The following is a 23,139-nucleotide window of genomic DNA, read 5'->3' as shown; positions in this document are numbered from 1 at the left end:
TAAATTGAGGTACAAATATGTTGTCTTAAACACCATCAGCAATTCAACTTCCTAGCATTTTGCAAAGAAAACATAACATACCTCTCTCAATTTCTCTCTCTCTCGTTCTCTTTCTGCTATACGTTTTCTTCTTTCTTCTTCTTCTTTAAGTGCATTTTGTGTTTCTGTTCTAAGCTTATCATCTTTAATAATTTTCCTTATTTTCTTCCTGCCCTTTCCAGGAGATTTTGAATCATCATTGTCCTCATCTTCAGAATTACTCTATTACAAATCAAATAAATTAAGTATTAGCAAGAAAATTATGGCACAGATCAAAGCCTTCATTTTTAGACTATTTCCCAACATTTTTTTATACACACAGATGGATTGTAGCTCATAGGAAGAAAGACACTTTATTTTATAACAAGTTAGCCAGTATGACAAAAGTGGTGCCATCTTAACTATAATGTATTCTATTAAAGATAAGCCCAGCTGTGCAAAGGTAGTACTGAGGGTACTGTTATCAAGTGATAGTAACTAATGACTATAATAAAGAACTATTTTTCTGTTCTAGTGGTGCTAGATCAGATCAGCTATCACCTACTCCACAAAGGAAAAGAAACCCTAATACTAGGAAAAGCTTAATCTATTATTTGTGTCATTTTCTACACTTAGTTTAAAAATTCGATCTACCTCAAAGATATCATGCATTTTTGTAAAGATCTAGACAGGAAATGGCTTTAGTTAAATGCCGTGGGTTTTCTCCACAATGGTGTCATTTTACAAACTTTTATCAGTGTTAATTCAGGGCTAAAGTTATAATTTTTTATTGTAGTTTGTACAGAGCTGTTTGAAATACCCAAGTTCCTAAGCAGTTGGCAGAAGAGACAGGAACTCCTTTTCCCATTTATTAATTCAAAACACAATATATAGCACCTTATTGTTGTTTTCACTTGAAGAATCTTCTTGAACCTTTATACGCCTTCGTTTCTTTTTCTGTTTGTAACTGCGCTGGTTTTCTTCTGCCTCAGCTTTCTTAGCAGATCTATTTTTTAAAAAAAGGTAGTATTACTGATTAACAATGATAATTCATTGCCTCACTGAAAACAATAACTAAAACTACACTGCTAATTAACAGAATATATATACTCCTTTTGTCTAATCAGGGTTTTAATTCCAAAGTCCTTCCTTCCCACTGAACTCACTGGACACACATAGCAACAGTCTATTCCAGACAACCCTGAAGAGTCTCAGAGTTGTTATGTATTAGTCTTCTACTGTAATCCACAATTCCTCAATTGACATTGACACATCTGGCATAAAAATGCTCATTTTTTGTTAATTTTTTTTTCATACTGGCTCATCAAATTGCTGTGGACCACATACTGTGGTACAAATTTAAAATTCTCCCATTTGTTGCAAAGTTAATTAGCTTAGTACCGCATTACAGATAAGTATCATCAGAGATTTTAAGGACTGATTCAAGTCTTTAACTTTTACCATCTCACTGCCTAAATTGCACTATTAAAAAAACAAAAAGCAAACACAGGATAAGCATAGTTATATTTTATTTATACCTTGTTCTTGGACGTTGGTCATCTTCAGACTCACTGACTTCTTCGCTAACTGCAGATTCATGAAACTCTGAATCATTTGAATCATCACTGCTCACTTTGAAAATAAAGTATTATTTCATGTTGAATATTATTGCAAAGTTAGCAACGTTACGTATCTTTTAATTATACAACAAACTGTTTAAGATCATTAAGCACTGTAAAAGTTCCTCTCAGACAATACGGGACCCATTAAACATACTAATAAGAAACAACAGGTATGTAATGGGTTGACATGGTTTCAGCTGGGATAGGGTTAATTTTCTTCCTAGCATCTGGTACAATGCTGTGTTTTGGATTTAGCGTGAGAATAATGTTGATAAGACACTGATGTTTAGGCGTCACTAAGTCGTGCTTATGCTAAGTTAAGGAGTTTTCAGATTCCCATGCTCTGCCAGCAAGCAGGTCCACAAGAAGCTGGGAGGGGACACGGCCAGAAGAGCTGACCAGAACTAGCCCAGGGAGTATCAGGGGTACAGAAACTGCGGGGAGTTGGCCGGGAGGGGCATGTTGATGCTCGGGCATCGGTCAGCGGGTGGTGAGCAACTGCATTGTGCATCACTTGTCTTTGCTTGGGCTTTATAACTCTCTCTTTGGTATGTTCCTTTTCATTACTATTATCAGTATTAGTTTTTATTATTTTATATTTTATTTTAGTTATTAAACTGGTCTTATCTCAACCCAAGAGTTTTACTTTTCACTCGATTCTCCTCCCCATCCCACTGGGAAGGGTGGAGGAGTGAGCGAGCGAGTGGCTGCGTGGCACTTAGCTGCTGGCTGGGGTTAAACCACAACAGGAGTATAAAGTAAAAAAGTTTAACGTGTAAGCACTAGCTGAGTCCTGACAGATGGCATATTATGCCAACAAGAATTGAGGTCTTTGTAAACCAACACATCCAAGTGTAGTTTATAAGCAAATGACAGCATTATTTTAGAAAGCATCAGATTTCAAAGTCAGTGAGGAGGAGAGAACAGTACAGAACTTCAGAAAACCAAAGATGATTTTTAGTTAAACAGAAGCTTTTGTTTCAAATATTTTAGATGTAATTTTATAATTGTACTTTACAACTCATGCAAACAGCCCTTATTTACAAACACCACATACAATTATATTCTTGCATTTATGGCTTGAAGTTTCTTCAGGTAATGGAAGTTTAAAACTGACTCAGAAGACAATTAAAAATACACCTAAACTGGCCACATCAGGTAATACTTCTATAACTACTTCTAGGTGCTATCACTAGCATTTAAGACCAGCATGCCCTTTAGCACCTTTATTTATCAACAACAAGGCTTAAAATAAGGATTGTTTTACATACATGGGAAAATGTAATAGTAGTAACATAGGGCTAAAAAACAGCAAGCTGAAATGAAGTATAGTGTTCTACTTGAGACTAATGAACTTAAAGATATTTACACCACAGAATTCTGAGAATTAGTCTGACTGCATCTCATCTGTGCATTGCCACTGTACTTTACAATTACTTTTCTTGAAAAAGAAGTGTTTTGGTAGAATAGGGGAGGAAAAGCACGCATATACATCTGGATAAAATATGTGGGTTATCGTGAAGGAAAATGATAAAAAAATTGCACTGTATCTGTGGCACACCGTGAAAGATGGCCACCATTAGTACACTAAGAACAGGAAAGTACTGCACACCCTCACTTTCACTGGCCACGAAATATGACTAACATCTACACGGACCAACGTGGCAGTAACCATGTACCTTTACTATCACTCCTGTCCTCTGCTCAAAATTATTAAGTGCAAGAAGCTGACAGATTCTTTGTTCTTGCATGCAGCAATGAAAATGAAAAATCAGTCAAGCATCATTTCACAGTGCCATCTGGTGTTCAACTAAAGCCTGCAACACTTAAATTCAAGGATGGAGAAAGTCCTGATGCACAAGAACCTACTAACAGTTCAAGTTAAAAAGAGAAATTACAAAAAGCGCAAGATTGATTTTCACAAATGAGACATAGTGGGCTTGCCTCTCAAAGATTAATATTCTCAGACTCAACAAAATTAATCCAATTCAGAGGATACAGCAAATGAAGAAAGCTGCATTTATATTCAATATATTTATATTTTAAATAAAACTATTTATCAAACATAGATAAGAGAATTCTAGACTTAATACACAAGGAACTTTATATATAGAGATTTTGAAATGATGGTATTTCAGATCTCCATTCTGACATGCTTTGGACTTATTTTATAGAAGCAAATACTTTTTGTGACAAAAAACATTTGGATTATGTACCTTTCCTTCTATTTCTGCGCTTCCCTTCTTTTTTGTCTTTTGGTTTCACCTTTTTTTCTTCACCAGATTCTCCATCACTCACTGTGAGCTTGTGCCTCAGCAGTCTGTGTCTGTATCTAGGCTTCTTTGATTCTTCTTCCTCTGAATCAGTTTCAGAATTATCTTCCTTTTCATTCTCTTCTGTCAGAGAGAAGAGTCAGTACGACATGGATACTGGTCATTTTTCTTCTTACTTAAATTTGTCAAGAATTAAAATCTGAATTATTTTGGACTAAATTCTGTGCTTTTCCAGGAAATTACAGGCAACAACATACTGTTGTTTCTCAAATTTTAAGTATTTTACATTGCCTGAACACTTGGAATGTCTGTTCCAATGACTGTGTATGTTAGTCAAATCTCTCCTGTGCATTTGCATGTCTGTTCTGTGTGGATTATTCCAGACAAATCCCTAGAACCTCTGAACTGTTTACAAAATTCAGACTATTAACAAAAAATTACACTTAGAGAAGAGTAAAAGAGATGATAATCCTCGTGATCATGTACATGGCCTGTATCTGGCAACTGTTATCAACATCAATGACATTTTTTTGTTGAAAACTGAAGAAACTTTAATAACTATAATTTTCCCAAGTGACCTTTCAAATTATGACAGGTGCTACAGCACCACATTTTCCCAGATGCTTTTTGGTGCTCACCATCATCTGCTGTGTTTTCATTTTGCTTTCCAGTTTTCTTTTTTCCTTCATCCGATTCATCATCTGAAGATGCATCCTCATCAGAGGAAAGATTGGCTTTGATTTCTTCTAAAAGCATTTTCTTGGCAATTCTTTGAAGTAAAACAGAAAAAACTATTTATTCCACTGTTCAAGTAAATCTATGAATGATAACTGCAATCCTATACCATTCAGAACTTAAAAAGGGTTGAAAGCTGAACAAAAAGAAGATACAGGATGAAAAGTCTTTGTGGTAAGACAGGATACATCAGCAAAAATCTCGTTAAATGTAACGTGTTAACTTGCTTTTAGAAAACAAAGTTGTATAATGCTTCTTTAAAAAAGAAGTCTCATGCTTTACAGCAAGACTGGAGATAGCTATCAAATGTACCAACCTAAACATTTAATTTTATCCATGGTCTATCTGGACATACAGTTCTGGCATAGGCACCTATATGAATCTTAACTATAGCAAGAATGTGAAGATGCTGCAGACCAAATCCTAATACTCAAATTCCCCCCCAAAATGGCTATCACACTTATTTGATATAAATCAATGAGACTAATTTCCTGAGGCACTGAATCTACTTGACTAGTATATATATAAGCAGTAAGTTTTTAAAACAGTGTATCACTGAACCCACATTTTAAAAAAGGAGAAAAAGACTACTGCAATATGCATTAACTCACAGATTACCGTTCTAATTTCCTGGGCACACCCTACTGCAAAAGAGATGCTGTAGTAATTGAAGCAACTCATGATATCTCAAGATGAATGGATTTTAAGTGCCTCGGGTAAAAAAACCCCACACTGAGTCTCTCAACTACAAACATTTGCCTTATAGCAACTATAGCAAAACCCCATATATGGGTATATACACACAAAAACAGTTTTATCAAACATTACAAGACCTGAACTTCAAGAAACTTTATGATCTTGTTTCCTGTTACACAAACTGTTCACCAGCTTCTCAGCTTCCTTTCAGAACAAGGATGTTTTCAGCTACTGTACAAGAAGTTACTATGGAAAAGTGATTTATTTACATGCTCTTGCAACAACAACAAAAAAATCTTGTATGAATCTATCTAAGGCAAAATATAGTTATATGTCAAAAGCACAGGAAAATAAAGGACTTATGTGAAAACTTGTACTTCCAGGGGGAAAAAAAAATCCTGACAGAATGAAACCATGTCTTCCTCATATAAATATCAGAAATATGAAAGTTTTCATTCCATGGTAGTCAATTTTAAATGAAGGGGGTTTTTTCCCATACGTCAAATCTGGTTTGTCTTGCCTTTCAGGAGAATTAACATACCCTGTATGTCCATGATTCAGAATGGGACAGCTTTTATACCAGTCAAAACAATAGTTCAAAAACCATGAAACTGAATCACAACCTAGGCTTCACATGGAAATGGCAAAGGAACAGTTAAGTACAGTTTTTTATACACTGGGAAATTGTTACTTTTATGTAGCACTATAGAATAGGTTTTAAAGAATGTGTATTTCATTTTTTAGCATGTAACATGTCCCTAAAACACAGAACCTTTTCAAAGGGAATTTTCCCAAGGCATCTTTCCTAACACTTCATGTAATATTTTCTATCTTTTGAGTAATAGTATATTCTCCAAAAAGCTAACATATATTCAGTTATTAAAAGATGGAAGTAAAATAGTTTAATAAACATTTGAGATTGCTCAGTGAGTCAACAACTATCCATCAGCATCCCAAACACTCCCCCCCTCTTTTGAGAAATGGCTTGTGAAGAAATAGATGATTAAAACTTTAAAATGCACTCCTCTTGGTAAGCTTTAATTCCATACATATCAACAGATCACAGTGTTAACCTAATGAAAACTTACTAAAGTCCATAGAGAAGCAACATCCTCTTCCAAATTTTTTTTTGCATTAGGTCCTTCCAGAGGATTTGGAAAATGAACTTAGGTTTTTTGTTTGGTTCTTGTTGATTTTTTAAAATCCACCACATCATGTATAATAGAACTGGAATAAATAGCTCCTTATATAAGAAATTAAGACTGTATTTCTTCCATCTCTTAATGGTCAGAAGAACTTTTTCTTCAAAATGAAACTGCTTGGAATATCACAGACTGGCTTCTCTTTAAAAGCATTTACCGTAAATTATTAACCTTAAATCCTACTCAAGGAAATGCAGCTACTTTTCTTGTTTAAAAAAAATAACATCGTCACCAAAGCTTTGCTTTGGAAGAGAAAATAGAAATACTAGAAAGAACTGCAACACTTTAAAATTCAATCCTGAAAATACTGCCTAGTTATACTGCATTTGACTGACTTTGGATTGTCTTTAATTGCATTAGCAAAATTAACACAACTTGTATGTCGATAACAATACTTACCTTTCATACAAGTCACCTATAAAAATTTATTTATACTTTTTAAACAAAGGTTGACTTTGGTTCTTAAGAAAAGAAGATGAAAATATTTAGTTCTTTTATGATTTTTTTTTTAAAAGGGAATAAAAAAAGGCACATGTATCATTTACCTAAAAGTACCATGAACAAAGTCTAGTACCCATAAACAGAAGACTGTTATTTTTCCTACTAATCATCATCATCATAACCATCAACCAGATTGGGTACACTTATTAGTTTCAAGTTAATTATTTGTAAGACTATTAATTAGGTTTTGATTTTATACTCCAAGATAGACAATTAGACGTAGTTTTCAGCTATGATAAAAGTTCAACCACTTTGAATCAAACTGAGATGGAAATGATTATTTAGTGAAAACAGCTACATTCTCTTCAATGTGTTCCACTGGTACATGTTAGGCAAAAATATAAGACATTGTTGAGACATTCAGAATTTAAAAGACTCCTATTTTTAATGTAAGTATATATCTGATCGGAATTAAAAGTGTAAGCAATACTAGAATCAAATGGACTAAGTCCTGTGAATGCATCTGACAAATGACTGATGTAAAAAATGGCTTCTATGAATTAGAATAAATTGAGTACTGGACTCTTGAAACCGGTTTTAAATTAAATTGCATGTGGCTCAGGATAATGTAACATATTTCTGTTTAAAGATATAAACCCATTTAAAGTGACCAGGTTTCTAAGCTAAGAAGCTTCATATGCTAGCTTTAACATTTTAATATTTGCATTAAAATCAAACTGTAAGGACCAAGAAAAGCAAGTTATGATAGTGTAAAAACTCCCCTGCTCACATTCTTCCAGAGAAACCCATGAAAATTAATAGATATCATAATATTTACTTGGGTCAAGGACACAGAAGATATTCTTGGCCAACCAGATGTAACATTTGAACACTATAAACAAATTTAATTAAGAAGCACAGAGAGCTTTATGACCTCCTCCACAGGACTTCAGGTAGTTTTTAAAAAAAAAAAAAAAAAAAAAAAAAAGGAAAAAACCCCACCCTGCATCTTGTTCATTTCTGCCACTGATCTGCTGTGACCTCATGCATGTATTGTTGCCTAGCCCCACTCCATCTTACCTAAACATACCGTGAAGTTTGTATAAAGGAATAAAGGACAGTTCCTCAACACGTATTTATACAGTGCCTTACAGAATGGGACTGTAATCTCAACCAGGACACATAAAAACAACTCTAGAATAAAATAACAGTATGTATGTATCATCTTATATAAATCAGGATTTAAATATATTTCACTTTTGTAAGAATGACACCAACAATATACATTTATAAATAATGAACTGATTACTATGTATTTTTAAACTTATGCTAAAAGAAAACTTTTTTTAAAAGAGATAGGCAAACTGGAAGTTACCCAGGGATTGCTTAGTCACAGTATAGGACTACTTTAAATTATCCTTCAGACATTTCAGGAAAAAAGGAATAGTAGGTGCAGCCTCTCATAATGTGGAGTTAAATCCACATGATAATTTGCACCATTCTTGTTCATAATTTTAGCATGCCAATATGATGGACTCCCTTACAAACTGACAAAAATCTCGGTGAAACAATGGTACCTGTAAAAATAATTTTTCTTTTTAGAAATCTTAATTTTAAATATTAGGTAATTATCATGATGTATTTTTACCAATTTGATTGTATCAACTCACACGTAGTGTTCATAAATACCTACTAATTATATGTAGAAGTAAGGTTGCCCAAAACAAACCTTTGGGGAGTGGAGAGGGAATGATATTTTTATGTGGCTAATAAAAGCCACCATTCTTTCACGTAGAGCACTACTGATTTATAATGGGCCTTTGGTACATTACTAAAAAATTTAGAACCATTTAAAATATATTTTAGGAGATGAATATTTTGATGAAATGTCATAGATGTTTAAAAAAATAATGAAAACTGCCAAACACCTTGTTCTAAATACTGTACTGTCTTTGTATTTTCAAGCTGTCAGAGTTGTATTAAATTAAATGCTTGGACAAGAAAAACGTTTTACAAAAATTTATTGCAACCATCAAATACTTAAAGGCATTCTGCATTAAATACACTATTAACTTCTTAATAAACAAAACTACCGCAAACATATTAAACAGTGCCATTTAAAAGATCAGAAGGACCAATAATAGATAATTACACAACATAAGATGAAAGCATACAGCGCTGTATGTCATATTATGACCCACTTGGTATTGCATTTTGGCAAAGATGATTTCAGGACTATTAATATTCATGTCATGCACATCCAGAGGTATGCAAATAACAGAACATCTAAACTAGACTTGCAAACATGAGAGTTCCCACACTACAAATACCCAGTAGGTACTATGTACCATCTTTGGCCTGGAAGAAAATAGGCAACTTATCTGAATAGTAGGTAAACTATTTAAACACTTTGTGTTGAGTAAATAGAAGAACAAGCTTTTAACTTCTTGAAACTTGTTCCTTCTTTTTACATTTTGTATAACTGATTTTGGTGCCAAGTACAAAAGCATGATGAACGTAAAAGTAGACTGCAGTTACCACTTAACATGTCTGAAGGTTGACAAAACTGTTTATTGACAAAATACTTCCCCCATCTCATAAATATATATATTGAAAATATTCCCTAAATAAAAATTTCAACAAAGATTCAGCTTAAAAACAAAGTACAGAAACTGATTTTTAAACCCCAAATTCATATTATTGATTTGTTTGTTATCAATTGGGTCAACTAATTTCCCAATACAGCTCTTAAACTAATAATTAAGATCTGTCAGTAACATTTGTATGGTTAACACTGAACTTTGACAAAAGCGTATTCACTTAGTTATCAACCAGAAACACTTAAAAAACAAACAAAAAAGAAAAAAAGAAGGGGGGGTGGGGTGGTGGATCAAAACAGGACTGGAATTAAAGCATCATTTAAAAAAAAAAAATCTCATATTACCAGTGTTTATGTGTTCTGCTTATGACCCTGGGCTGTCAAGTCCCTACAGTTATTTGATTAAATTTGATGACTGAAAACAAGAAAGAACTACATCAGCAGCATTTTGATGCCAAACTGAGGTCCATAAAGGATATAAAGCAGTGTTTTTAAAATTTACTTCAGCCACAGATCAAAACATACAACTCTGTGAAATAAAGACACCATATTCTAAACTAGTTAGGCTCAGAAGCAGAAAAAGACTCCATCAACAACTGCAAAGCTATGAAGCTGGTCCCATACATGCTATATGGCAAAAAAAAAAAAAAATCAGTTTCTGAAATACTGTGTAAAAAAACTGAACAACTCTTTAGTCTAATTAAAATAACTTTCAAAAAGAAACTGGCTTGTAATTGAGCAATACTTCATGTTGTGCATTCACTCATTAGGAAACAAAGCTTTTACATTTTCTAGCCAAGCTAATTTTCATAACTACAGCAGTACTGGTAAAATAAGAAATCTTAATTAACTATTTCTTACATAGATTCATTTTTTATTGAACTTGAAACTGAAACAATACATATAATTCTGAAAATATCTATGCAAAGACTTAAAATCCATTAATTAGTCTCTTTGATACCAGTTGAACCTATGCACAGTGCTTGTAGAATTGGGGCCTTAACTATCACATTAGTCACTTAAGGTACTATTTAATGGATTAAATTTCATTTAATTAACAGCTGAAAATATCTAATATTGTTTTCTCCACATCTGTGTTTTCTCTTTATTGAGAAAAGGTGTTTCAATTAAAAAAGCAAATTATTTAACAGTAATAACCAAGTTCAATCTGAAAATATTTTAGCACTGCATGTTGCACAGAGGCAAATTTTTACTTTCTATTCATGTAACTAGCTGAAATTCACATTTATCAGAAGTAGGTTTTTACCTGCCTGAATAAAATAATTGTCACAAACCTCACACATTCAACAGGAACATAAAATGAACAGTGCTGCAGCGCATTTATAACACACCCTATGCAAGGTGTGTTAGCTAACACTTCTAAATACTCTTTGCAATTCTGGATTTTGGCCTCTGTTTTCTGGCCCCTTGTTCAAACTTGCGGGCGGCCCGTGAGCGAGTCTTTACAAGGCAGGCAGTCGTGGTTTTTACAACCTGCTTGCTCTTCCGTTGCGCCGGTTTGCGCCCACGCCTAGGGTGTGTTATAATCTTTTTTAAGTCCTTATGGATGGTATCATACCTATTCTCAGGATCGTCATCATCATCATCTTCCTCCTCCTCCATTGGAACAGCCCTTGATTTAGTCTCTCCCTCATCTCCTGGGGGAGGAAGGGGAAACAAAAAAAAAAAAAAAAAACACAACACCCCAAACAAACAGAAAACATGAAACTTAGTACATGTAAAATCAGCAGTAAACAACACAGCACATGAACTATTGTCTTCATCAAGAATCCCATATAAAAATAGCTTGTTCTACTAGCAAATAAAAAAGCCAGTTACCTATCTTGACATATAAAAATATTTTCATTAATAAAAGGATCTAGTTTTCAAGCAGCACTTTCATCGACACTATCCTTGCTATTGCATACAACTTGCAATTCTTTCCCTACTATATACTGGGAAATCTGGGTTTTTAAACCAAAGCATACAGAGATTGAATGCTCCACCTAGGATTCAGAAATTAAGTTTCCCAAGAAGTTACTAGCTCTCCATGTCAGAAGCTCCACTACTGAATTTGTGTAACCTGAAAAGAAGGCCCAAACAAATATATTACAGAATCACTTACTAAACTTATAAGCCATCCTGCTGCCATTAAGAAGTACTTGAGAACAATAAACCTTGTGTACTTTTGCTTTCAGAGTATCAAATACAGTGCATGTACACTTGCTGTGTATGTGTTTAGACTTAAGTTTTGAAAACTATATGTGCTATCCTTACAGCAAATATCAGCTGCACTACATGGAAAGCACATCAAACGCAGCATGGGGGACATAATAAAGAATAACACAGTATGATACCTGCCTTTAAGCTCCTCTGCACTCTCCTGGTTGAACTGGAATTCAGATTATTTCTAGTACGCTTCCAACCCTTTTCCCTTCCTTTTCTCTCATTCTTCTGACTCTCATGTAAATCAGTCAAATCTGCTAGTTAGTAAAATTAAGTTTAGGAAAAAGAGATCTCAAAATCCTAATGAACTGGGATCTCCTCATTTATCAGTTGTACTGTTTCTTTTCTACATGTGGGGAGTGGACTAAAACTAGGCTGCAAGAGGCTTGCTCCAAATTGTTCTAACATACACTTGTCCTGGAATTAACACTAGCCAGATGTCTGACAGGACCGGGCAAGCAGTGATCACAGAAAAGTCCCTCAATCTTAGACTTAGGTAGCTAGAACTATCCTGTTGGTTGTATCAGATTTAAAGTCTCATTCAATGATCAACCTACATAGCCTCTTCAGACACAGAAGAGACTCCTTTATTTATTCACCTATTAAGCCAAAAGCAAACTGAAGAGCTAGGTCAAGTTTTCCTCCTCATAAGGCAAACTCAGTTTTCTCAGACCAGCCAAGGTTTGAGTATTTTCAGCGACAGGGATTCCAAAATTTGACAGGGCAATCAATCACTTTCAGGCTTCGACCGTCCTTAATGTAAGGAGTTTAATCAAGAGTTTCCCTTGCCAAAACTTGTACCCATGGCCTCTCATCCATTTGTCATGCATCCATCTCAGCCTTCTCTAGAAATACGCATTAGGTGATTAGAAGACTGCAATTAAGACTCTCCATTTTTAGCATCCTCCCTCCAGGCTATATCAATCCACTTCTCTCTAACTCTATTGTCAATCATCCCACATCACCATCTCATATTTCCAATTTGTAGACTGTTATCCATCTCTCCCATCCAATAATTATCCCATCTTTCCACTTGTGACTTGCAAATAAAAAAATCACCCTCACTGCCTCAGACACCTTCTGATTTATTAAAACCAACTTTTTCCGCCTGAGCCATTTCAATACCAAGTCTGTGAACATACACTCTACATGAGCAATTTTATTTTTGAAGTATTTTTCTTTAATGGTCCAGTGATGGCAAGAACTGTTGCATAGGGATTACTGTCACCAAGTACCATTAACTGTCTATCTATAGCGAGTGTTGTAGCAGCCATGGCCACTACCACATGCAAGACGCTAGTTCATTACTATGCAAACCATTAATTATTTGCCATCTCCCCCAGCAGTGGCATCACTAGGGAAAACATTGTTTTGGCAGCCATTAAGGAAAAGCCCTAAGTCCTAATATTACATGCACAGAGATGCAACTAAACTTACTTTATCAGGGGACCTTGAAAAACAAACATTACAGGGCTGTATAATACAGAAAACAAGAAACCCATTTTCCAACTGTTACTTTACAATGATGCAAAACATCATGAATCAAACTTCACTTTCTTAACAGGGCTCTAAATCCAAAGAAGCACAGCACCTGTGAAAAGCAACCTTTGCATGTGCAAGGATTAACAACTCTTGAGAAATTAAACTGCAGGAAAATTTAGGGAAGAAGTGGCTCAGCACCAAGTTGATGTGAAAAAGGACGAACATTATGTTTAATATGAAATCTGGGTGTTTTGTTTGTGGTAGTGGTTTGTTTTAAGAAACTACAAATAACCATCAACTAATTTTGCATTTAGTGTCTGCCCACAACGGCTTTTCCAAAAAAATGCAACTATGGCCCTTCTGCTACCTTAATAAACATATTTTACTAATTTTTGTTTAGTTGCAGAGTCACAAACTGCTGTATCTGAGCCAACAGTTACAGTAAAGTCATGCTCAGCAGATGTCATACGGTTGAGATGTGCCTTTGGTCAGTTGGGCTCAGCTGTCCCGGCTGTGCCCCCTCCCAGCTCCTTGTGCCCCCCCAGCCTCCTCGCTGGTGGGGCGAGGAGCAGAAAAGGCCCTGGCTCTGTGTAAGCACTGCCCAGCAGTACCTGCAACATCCCTGTGCTATCAACACTGTTCAGCACCAATCCAAACTACAGCCCCATGCCAGCTACTGTGAAGAAAATTAACTCAACCACAGCCAAAACCAGCACACTGACACCAGCTGCTCTAAGGCTACATGGGTCTTGTGAGGCATAAAAACCATCTAGTTGATTTTTAAAATGTCTACTACAATGCCACAAGTCTTCAGAGTCGTTTCTAGTACACAACCATGAGCTGACAAATTTGAGTTCATCAGATACCTACTGCTTAAAACCATCTTTTGCTAAATAGTACCTGGGCAACCAAAGAACAGGCTTCTGAAAGCTGTGCTGCAAGGAAATATCTGTGGGAATTACTGACTATAGCTTCTCAAACCTTGCCATTTACAGTGACATCCATTTCCCTGCACAAACTGAAATGGGTGCTTCCAAATCAGTATCAAAAAACCTGTCTGCAAACGTCTAAATGTGTAATTACCTACTTATGAATATTTTCACTTCTAGATGATTAAACATTACCCGAATCTTACAAACTTCCTCTATTAATATAGTAATAATACATGCAGATGAACATTTGCACACCTGATGACTGACAAAATCCTGTACCAGCAGACAGCATTAAGTTTTCAGTCACTGGCATAATTTTCTGCTCATCACTGCTTCCATCACCTGTTGAATTCTGTTCATCATTTTCTTCCTTATCAGATGAGGAAGAGGAAGTGACAACCACCTTCTTTTTTGACACTTTCTTTTTTAAGTTACTCTTTTTATTTTCTTTCATTGACCCTCTCTTAATCTTTTTCTTACTATCTTCGTAAGATTCCTCATCAGAAGAGGACAATGAGTCATTCTGTTCCTTCTTGGAAATTTTCTTTTTGTGACTTACTTTTTTCTTTTCTTTAGTTTCGGTTTGTTTTTTACTCTGCACAGTGTCTTCAGAAGAACTCTCCTCTTTTAGGGGAGATTTTTCAGCATCAGAGGATAAATCAATCTGTACTCTTTTAGATAGTCTCTCCCTCAAATTCCTCCTTTTCTTTTCTTTAAACACTGGTTCATTTTTAGTTTTGTCGTTTTCAGAAGAATTGCAACTTCCTTTCTCTGGAGATGACTTTTCAACATCAGAAGAGGAATCATCTTGTTCTTTTTTATAACTTTTCTTTTTCAGTTTTTCAGATTTCTTCACTTTGCTTTCTGATCCTTTTTTAATCTTGACCCTGTCTTTTGATAAATCCAAATTGTGGTCTTTCTTTGCAGATTTCTCAGTACTCTCTGAAGAAGAATCTTCCTGTGGCTTTTTCTTTTTCAGATCCTTGCTCTTCTTACTTGCAGTTTGCTTTACACCTTTAGGACAACTCTCCTCCTTCTCCAGTAAAGACTTCTCAACATCAGAAGACTCATCATGCTTTCCCTTTACACTTTTTTCTTTTAAGTCTCTGTTTATCCTTTCCTTAACAGCTGACCCCTTACCTATTTTTTTCTCTTTAGAAGGATTAATCTCATTCTCTGGGGAACACTTTTCAGCATCATCATCTTCAGAAGATTTCTCTCTCTGTTTCTTCAAATTTGTCTTTCTCTTGCTACTTATATTTTTCCTCTGCTCTTCTTCAGAGGAATCATAACTATCTTCTTTTCGTGAGTATTTTTTCTTAGCTTTTTTTGCAGACTCAATTTTACTCAAAATTTTTATTTCTTTTTCTAACTCAGAATCATAGTTTGAAGAATCTGAATAGTTTTGTCGTTTCTTTTTAGCAGAAGTGGAATTTTTAGCTGATTTGCCTCTTTTAGCATCTAAATCTGAACCAGAACTGGAACTTTTTCTTTTTCGTTTTCCATTTTCATCCTTTACTGGTTGATCCTTTAGAAAATTTAAAGTCTTCTGATCATTTGTTGGTGCTTCACTATTGCTATCAATATCTGAAGAACTGTGACTCATCATAGCTACTTCTTTAAGAACAGCTGGCATCTCATCAGAATCTGAGCTGTGATCCAATACATATGGCTTTTTTGATTTAGAAAGTTTATTAGGGCTAGGACCATCAACAGTGCTGTCAGAAGAATTTCTTTTGTCATTTTTCCTCCTTGGTTGTTTTGATGATTTTCTCTTACTTTTTTCATTACATGTGTCATTGCTATCTTCTTCTGAATTTGATGTTAAAGGACTGATGTCTGTTTGGCGCCTCAGAGGTGTGGTCTTCACACGTGGTGATCTCCTGAGATCAGATTCCTCTACAAGTGAGACAGTTTCATTCTCTGTGGAAGGTTCACTGCCACCATGATGATTCTGTTTTACAGAATCACAGTTTTCTGCTCTAGGTATTCCATCAACATCCTTACTTGCCTTTTCTAGATTGCTGTTTTGATCTTCAGCTTTAACTGTAGACTCTGAAAGGGAAACAGGAGTCAATTTTACAACCAATTCTTTTGATCCTTTAGCAGATGTTTTTAACTTAGTACCACCTTTACTATCTTTCATAGGAGTGTTCATTTTCACATTTGAATTTAAAGTCTCATGATCTGTTCCTGTATTTCCATTGTCTTGTTCATCTGATGTAATCTGAACCTCCATAGCAGATTCTAGAGTCTCAAAAATATCTTCAGGAACAGATGAAGGAACGGACACTATATCCATGTCTAAAGCCTCTGTACTATTAGGTTCATACTGCGGTTCTTCACTTCTGCCAGACCTTTTCTCTTCACCAGAAGTACGCTTGTTTTCTGTTTGTTCCACTGTTGGAACACTTTGATCCATGGGCTCACTGCCAGGCTGTTCTGATACAACTTTTTTGTGTGTCTTTACAGCATCATCCTCTTTCAATGCCACATGTTCCTTTCCTTCATCTTTATTCACCTCATTTTTCTCTGATCTAACATCAGGTTTTTTCTCTTTGGTATTTTTGTCTTTGATTTTAACACTCAAAGCTTGCATCTCCAGGTTCAGGCCTTCTTCTAATGCCAGATGAGCTTTTTTCAGGTCATTCAACACAGATTTAAAAGCTTTTAGTTGAGAAAGTTGCAGAGCTGGGCTTTTTACATTTTCTGCAGCTTTTTTCAAAAAGCTTACAAAGCTAGAATTCAGACTTGCTGTAGTTTCAACCAGCTTTTTTGTTTTCTTAAGCAAGTCTTTTGGCACCATAAGTGCTTTATAAGAATATGTTAGTGAACCTGAATATGAACGATGTAGTTTTTTTTCCTCACCATTGCAGTTTGAATTGTTTCTCTTTGGAGAAAACTTGACTGTATGATCATATACTTTACTTTTTTCACTTTCAACTCTGATCTTTTTTTTGTTTTGTTGCAGTAACTGTTCTAAATTTTCGAAGACACTGTCACATGCAGTGACCAAGTCCAACAAAGGCTCTGGATGACAAATATAGCAGTGCCACTGGTTATTTTCATCCAGTATAGTCGATAGCTCCTTTCGACCCAGGTTGCGCAAAATGCACTTTTTACAGAAGGCGTTATGGCAGAAGTCACAGCAAATCAAATTTCCACCTTCAGCACACCACCTGAAATGAAACATAATAAATATGAGTCTTATCTCCATGTCAACAAGGTGACAAATTTGAGACATTTCACTATTTTTCACTATTATATTCATTACATTATTTTTCACTATTTGATACAGACTTTACGTTTTAAAAATTCAGGCGATAAACAGATACCCATTAACTTACTTAATAACATTATTAAAAACGTGACTGAAAAGCACTCAATTGAGAATTAGAAAGTCAAATTAAAAAGTCAGAAAATTAAGGTATTAGATTAATAGCTCAAAGCTGAAATGGTCAGTAAGATCTAAACACAATTTCAGCACCAATTTTAAATGAGAAAAATTAAATTTTCTTTTGGATGTTTCTTGTGAGAATTTAAAAAAAAATATTTGTTACAGCATAATAGCTTAAGACTTTCTAGCTTTAAGTGGTATATTACTACTGCAGGCATATATGAAAAAAATACACATGATTTTTGACCTGTGCATAGATTGCATAGGCTTTGATGAAGACCTGAAAAGTAGCTGACAAGTAAGCTCACAGGCATCACAGACTGCAGTTTTGACTGGATTTATGTATTGATGTAAGGACACAACAACCCCCAGTAGCGCTACAGGCTTGGGGAGGAGCGGCTGGAGAGCTGCCAGTCAGAGAGGAACTTAGAGGTGTTGACTGACAGCCAGCTGAACAGGAGCCAGCAGTGTGCCCAGGGGGCCAAGAAGGCCAATGGCATCCTGGCTTGTGTCAGCAATAGTGTGGCCAGCAGGGACAGGGAAGGGATCTGACCCCTGTGCTCAGCACTGGTGAGGCCGCACCTCAATGACTGTGTTCAGTTTTGGGCCCCTCAGTACAAGAAGGACATTGAATGATTCGAGCGTGTCCAGAGAAGGGCAACAGAGCTGGTGCAGGGACACATGTCCTATGAGGAGCAGCTGAGGGAACTGGGATTGTTTAGTCTAGAGGAGGCTGAGAGGAGACCTTATCACCCTCTACAACCACCTGAAAGGAAGCTGCAGAGAGCTGGGTTTGAGCCTCTTTAGCCTAGTAGAAAGCGACAGGACAAGAGGGAATGGCCTCAAGTTGCACCAGGGAAAGTTCAACTAGATATCAGGAAGCATTTCTTTACAGAACGGGTTGTTAGGCGTTGGAATGGGCTGCCCAGGGAGGTGGTGGAGTCCCCATCCCTGGAGGTGTTCAAGAGTAGGGTCGATTCAGAGCTTAAGGATATGCTGTAGGCAGGAACTGTGCTAGGCAAACGGTTGGACTAGATGATCTCCAGGGTCCTTTCCAACCTAGATGATTCTGTGTGACACATTTATGTATTTGGTGTAAGGACAGAGAAGTACTTCAGTATTTCAAAAGTGGGAAACTCATCTGTAAAAGTAAGTTTCTGTGGCTCACAAGGTTTAGAATGTCAGATTCTATCCCCACCTTTAAAGTATTTGTATGGTGTCACGCTCTTTATTTAAAAGTCAAGAGAACCAAAAAAAAGTTTGGGTTGGAAGGAACCTTAAATATCATCCAGTTCCACACCCCCTGCCGCGAGCAGGGACACCTTCCACTAGCCCAGGTTGCTCCAAGCCCCGTCCAACCTGGCCTTAAACCCTGCCAGGGAGGGGGCAGCCACAGCTTCTCTGGGCAACCTGTGCCAGGGCCTCACCACCCTCACAAGGAAGAATTTCTTCCTTACATCTAAACTAAATCTGCCCTCTGTCAGTTTAAAACTGTTACCCCTTGTCCTATCCCTACACCCCCTGATAGAGTCCCTCCCCACCTTTCCTGTAGCCCCTTTAAGCACTGGGAGGCCACTCTAAGGTCTCCCTGGAGCCTTCTCTTCTCCAGCTGAACACCCCCAACTCTCTCAGCCTGTCCTCACAGGGGAGGTGCTCCAGCCCCTGATCATCTTCGTGGCCTTCTCGGGACCCACTCGAGCAGGTCCATGTCCTTCTGATGTTGGGGGCCCCAGAGCTGGACACAGCACTGCAGGTGGGGTCTCACAAGAGCAGAGCAGAGGGGGAGAATCCCCTCCCTCGCCCTGCTGCCCACACTGCTCTGGATGCAGCCCAGGACACGGTTGGCTTTCTGGGCTGTGAGCGCACATTGCTGGCTCACAGTCAGGTTTCCATCCACCAATACCCCCAAGTCCTTCTCCTCAGGGCTGCTCTCCATCCACTCCTTGCCCAGCCTGGATTTGTGCTTGGGATTGCCCCGACCCCTGTGCAGGACCTTGCCCTTGGGCTTGTTGAATTTCATGAGGTTTGCACGGTCCCACCTCTCCAGCCTGTCCAGGTCCCTCTGGACAGCACATCCCTTCCCTCCAGCGTGTGACCGCACCACACAGTTTGATGTAGTCGGTGAACCTGCTGAGGGTGCCTTGATCCCACTGTCCGTGTCACCAAAAATGATGCTAAACAGCACCAGTCTCCAGACTGATCCCTGAGGAACAGCACTCATCACTGCTCCCCACTTGAACATCAAGCCATTGACCTCAGCTCTGAGCGTGACCATCCAGCCAATTCCTCATCCACTGAATGGTCCATCTGTCAAATCCACGTGTCTCCAATGTAGAGACAAGGATGTCATGCGGGACAGTGTGAAATGCTTTGCACAAGCCCAGGTAGACAATATCAGATGCTCTTCCCTTATCCATCAATGCTGTAACCCTGTTGTAGAAGGCCACCAAATTCACCAGGCATAATTTGCCCTTAGTAAAGCCATGTTGGCTGTCACCAATCATCTCCTTATTCTCTATGTACCCTAATGTATTTTACAGGCTAGAGCCCTTGCAGGTGAAGACTGAGGCAAAAAAGTCGTTGAGTACCTCAGCCTTCTCCATATCCCTGGTAACTAAGTCCCCCATTTCCTTTTGGAGAGGGCCCACGTTTTCCCTAGTCTTCCTTTTATCAATGACGTACCTGTAAAAGCTTTTTGTATTGCCCTTGACATCCCTAGCCAGATTCAGTTTTATCAGGGTTTTGGCCTTCCTAAACCAATCCCTGGCTACTTGGTTAGTTTCTCTGTATCCCTCCTAAGCTATCTATCCTTGCTTCCACTTTCTGTAAATTTCCTTTTTGTTTTTAAGCTTGTCCAGTTGCTTCTTGTTGATCCATGCAGGTCTCCTGGCATTTTTGCCTGACTTCCTTGGGCTGCATTGCTCCTGAGCTTGGCAGAAGTGATCCTTGAATATTAACAAGCTTTCTTGGGCCCCTCTTCCCTCCAGGGCTGTATCCCATGCTGCTCCACCAGGCAGATCCCTGAAGAGGAGAGGCCAAATTCTGCTATCCTGAAGTCCAGGGCAGTGAGCTTGCTGTGCATCCTCCTCACTGCCGTAAGGATCATGAACTCCACCATGTCACAGTCAGTGCAGCCAAAGCTGCCCTTGAGCTTCACACTCCCCACCAGCCCCTCCCTGTTGGTGAGAACAATGTGAAACATGCTTGGGATTTTTTTGAAGGTGTGGGCTTTTTTCCCAGTTGCTAGTAAAGAGGGTTCTCCCAGAACAAATGTGATGTCTTACAAGTGTTTGCTACTGGATGCCTTTATAGAATGTTTTCCTGTTAATTACTAAAATCACAATCAAATATTTATAAAAACCCTAGGGTTGAGCATTTCTTAGTGAGAAACAACTGTTGATTAAGCTCTTATGTACTGGTCTTTATCTGTCAATAATTTCATTATTGACAGAAAAAAAAACACAAACCAAAGAGCTGTGGGTGTTCTTTCAGTTTTTGTACACTTACCTACACTGTTCATCCATTCCATCTGAATCACGGCTAATGTCATCGCTCATGTAGTACTTGTAGCAAGTCTTTAAAGAGATAGGACAAAGCATTTTTTATTAAATCTCAACTGGACTTCAGTAATTCATATGATTTCAGCATGTATTAGAAGCAAGCCATTAAAAGCAGCAGCTGCAAGGTCTTCAGCATACCAACCCTGACATTTGTGTTAATCTAAAAAACATCTTCCATAAATACAACAGGTCCTAAACCATGACTTTTTATTTAGCTGGCTCAAAGTCTATTTGAAAATTAAACAGACTTTTGTTTGATAGCTTCATACTTGGATATTTTAGAACATCAACTGAACGCCTCTCTTCGAACCTATAAGTTTTTTCCATCTATTTCCTAGGCAAACCAACACATCTTCCCTGACACAATTCATCCTACATAAATTACAATTTCTAGCTGAATGGTCCTTATGTTAGCAATTGATCCCATAGGGCTTTAAATAAAAAGGTCATCAGTATTTATCCCGATGTTAACATCCAAGACTTGAATTTCCAGGTGCAAACTATGCTTAGTATTACCAATTTTTCAATGAAAATGCTAACGATACACACAACTCGGCTAGCAGTAGCAGTGGCTTCAGTTGCTGAATTCTTTAAACCGAATTTTGAAGGTGTGGGGCTATTTTTGCATGCATCACAAGAACACGTACAGCTACATGTTAGGGATTTTCAATTCTAGGACTCCAGTGAAGGCTGAAAACAGTTGTCCTGTAAGCTGACTTTTCGAAAGCATATTTTATAAAAGAAACAAGCCAGAATGAAGAAATGAGCCATAATATTAGACTAGATGGACATGCCTAAGATAGTGTCAGCTGAACATGTAACATTAATTGGGAATTGGGGGAGCAGCAGCAGGAGCAAAGAGAAGGGGAATGCTAAATGTGCATTCTAACACAGACCTGTATCTCTCTGGAAATATCTTTATTAATACAGGATCTCTACAGCTATAGACATATGCAAGAGAAGTCTCTATATCTCTTTGAAATTAAAAGAGGTCTCCACAACAGGAGATAGGAATGCTTCCTTCATCCCCTGTTCCTCATCTCTTGCAGGCAATTTAAGGCCAAACTGAAGCCACCATGAAACCATGTAGCAGAAGACCTAGATGCTGGTTTGCGGTTACGGACTAGACCATCATTACGGACACTGCCATAAATGAAAACAGTCCAGGAGCGGTACACAAGCGAAACTGAAATGGCTTTGAAGCTACTTTTTCACTTCTCATTCTTATGTTGTTTTACATACAATGCTTTACCAAGAGATCCAGAATGGAATCTGCTCTTATAATACATTATGATAGGCAGAAATTTCAGACAGATCATTTAAAATAAAAAATTCACTGAAATTATAGCCCTAAACATAACTGTAAAATTAAATTACAAGAGAAACCATAGTGCCTTTAACTGGAGCATAAGAAAATTGGAATATAAATTTGTAAGCTGTATTTGCCTTTTTGTTTTCTGCTTTTAGCTTCCTTTACTGTAACAGTTAATGACTGAAAAGTTTATTGGATAATAAACAAGAACTACTCCCACAAAAATTCCACCCAAATCAACTAACACAACATTTCAAACAAAACAGTATGAACAGTAGAACTGTTTACCACGTACCTTACAAATAAGAACTTTCAGTGTAGGATGCCTATAGATTGAATCCTTTTGAAAATGGTTCACCTGTTGCCCACAAGCTGTACAGCTTACAATTCCATGTAGTCCTTCTTCTATAGAGAGGATTATAAACCACACATTAATTGTTTTCATTTTTAAAGAAATCTCTATATACCTATTTCATTTTCTTACAATATTTTGGCCTGTCAGGTTTTTCTTATGCCTTTATTTCTTTACCACACAGCACGAGATAAATCTTTCTGTAACCACTCGTCATTTAAAGACTGACAGAATTTTCCTCTAACTTCTATAATCTATTTGAGGCCAAGACACAACTTCTTTCCTTTGACAG

General features: G+C 37.1%; 1 protein-coding gene across 4 annotated transcripts in view; it reads right to left on the bottom strand.

Annotated features, from left to right (window-relative positions):
• The window catches only part of ATRX (ATRX chromatin remodeler), an 89,186-nt gene that overhangs the window by 43,289 nt on the left and 22,758 nt on the right, over nucleotides 1–23,139 (bottom strand). For 2 of the 4 annotated variants that reach the window (XM_074915433.1, XM_074915437.1), the window contains 9 exons: nucleotides 22,791–22,900; nucleotides 21,131–21,198; nucleotides 14,482–17,405; nucleotides 11,166–11,244; nucleotides 4,552–4,682; nucleotides 3,857–4,036; nucleotides 1,557–1,650; nucleotides 916–1,024; nucleotides 82–261 (listed from right to left, as the gene is read on the bottom strand). In XM_074915433.1, coding sequence (XP_074771534.1) covers nucleotides 82–261; nucleotides 916–1,024; nucleotides 1,557–1,650; nucleotides 3,857–4,036; nucleotides 4,552–4,682; nucleotides 11,166–11,244; nucleotides 14,482–17,405; nucleotides 21,131–21,198; nucleotides 22,791–22,900 — 3,875 coding nt within the window. The remainder of the gene's footprint in view (nucleotides 1–81; nucleotides 262–915; nucleotides 1,025–1,556; nucleotides 1,651–3,856; nucleotides 4,037–4,551; nucleotides 4,683–11,165; nucleotides 11,245–14,481; nucleotides 17,406–21,130; nucleotides 21,199–22,790; nucleotides 22,901–23,139) is intronic. The other 2 variants (XM_074915434.1, XM_074915435.1) reach the window with 2 other exon arrangements.

Source organism: Athene noctua, chromosome 11, assembly GCF_965140245.1.
Source record: "Athene noctua chromosome 11, bAthNoc1.hap1.1, whole genome shotgun sequence".
Taxonomy (NCBI): domain Eukaryota; kingdom Metazoa; phylum Chordata; class Aves; order Strigiformes; family Strigidae; genus Athene; species Athene noctua.
Note: the sequence above shows the minus strand (reverse complement) of the source record. Positions and strands in the feature narration are given on the sequence as shown.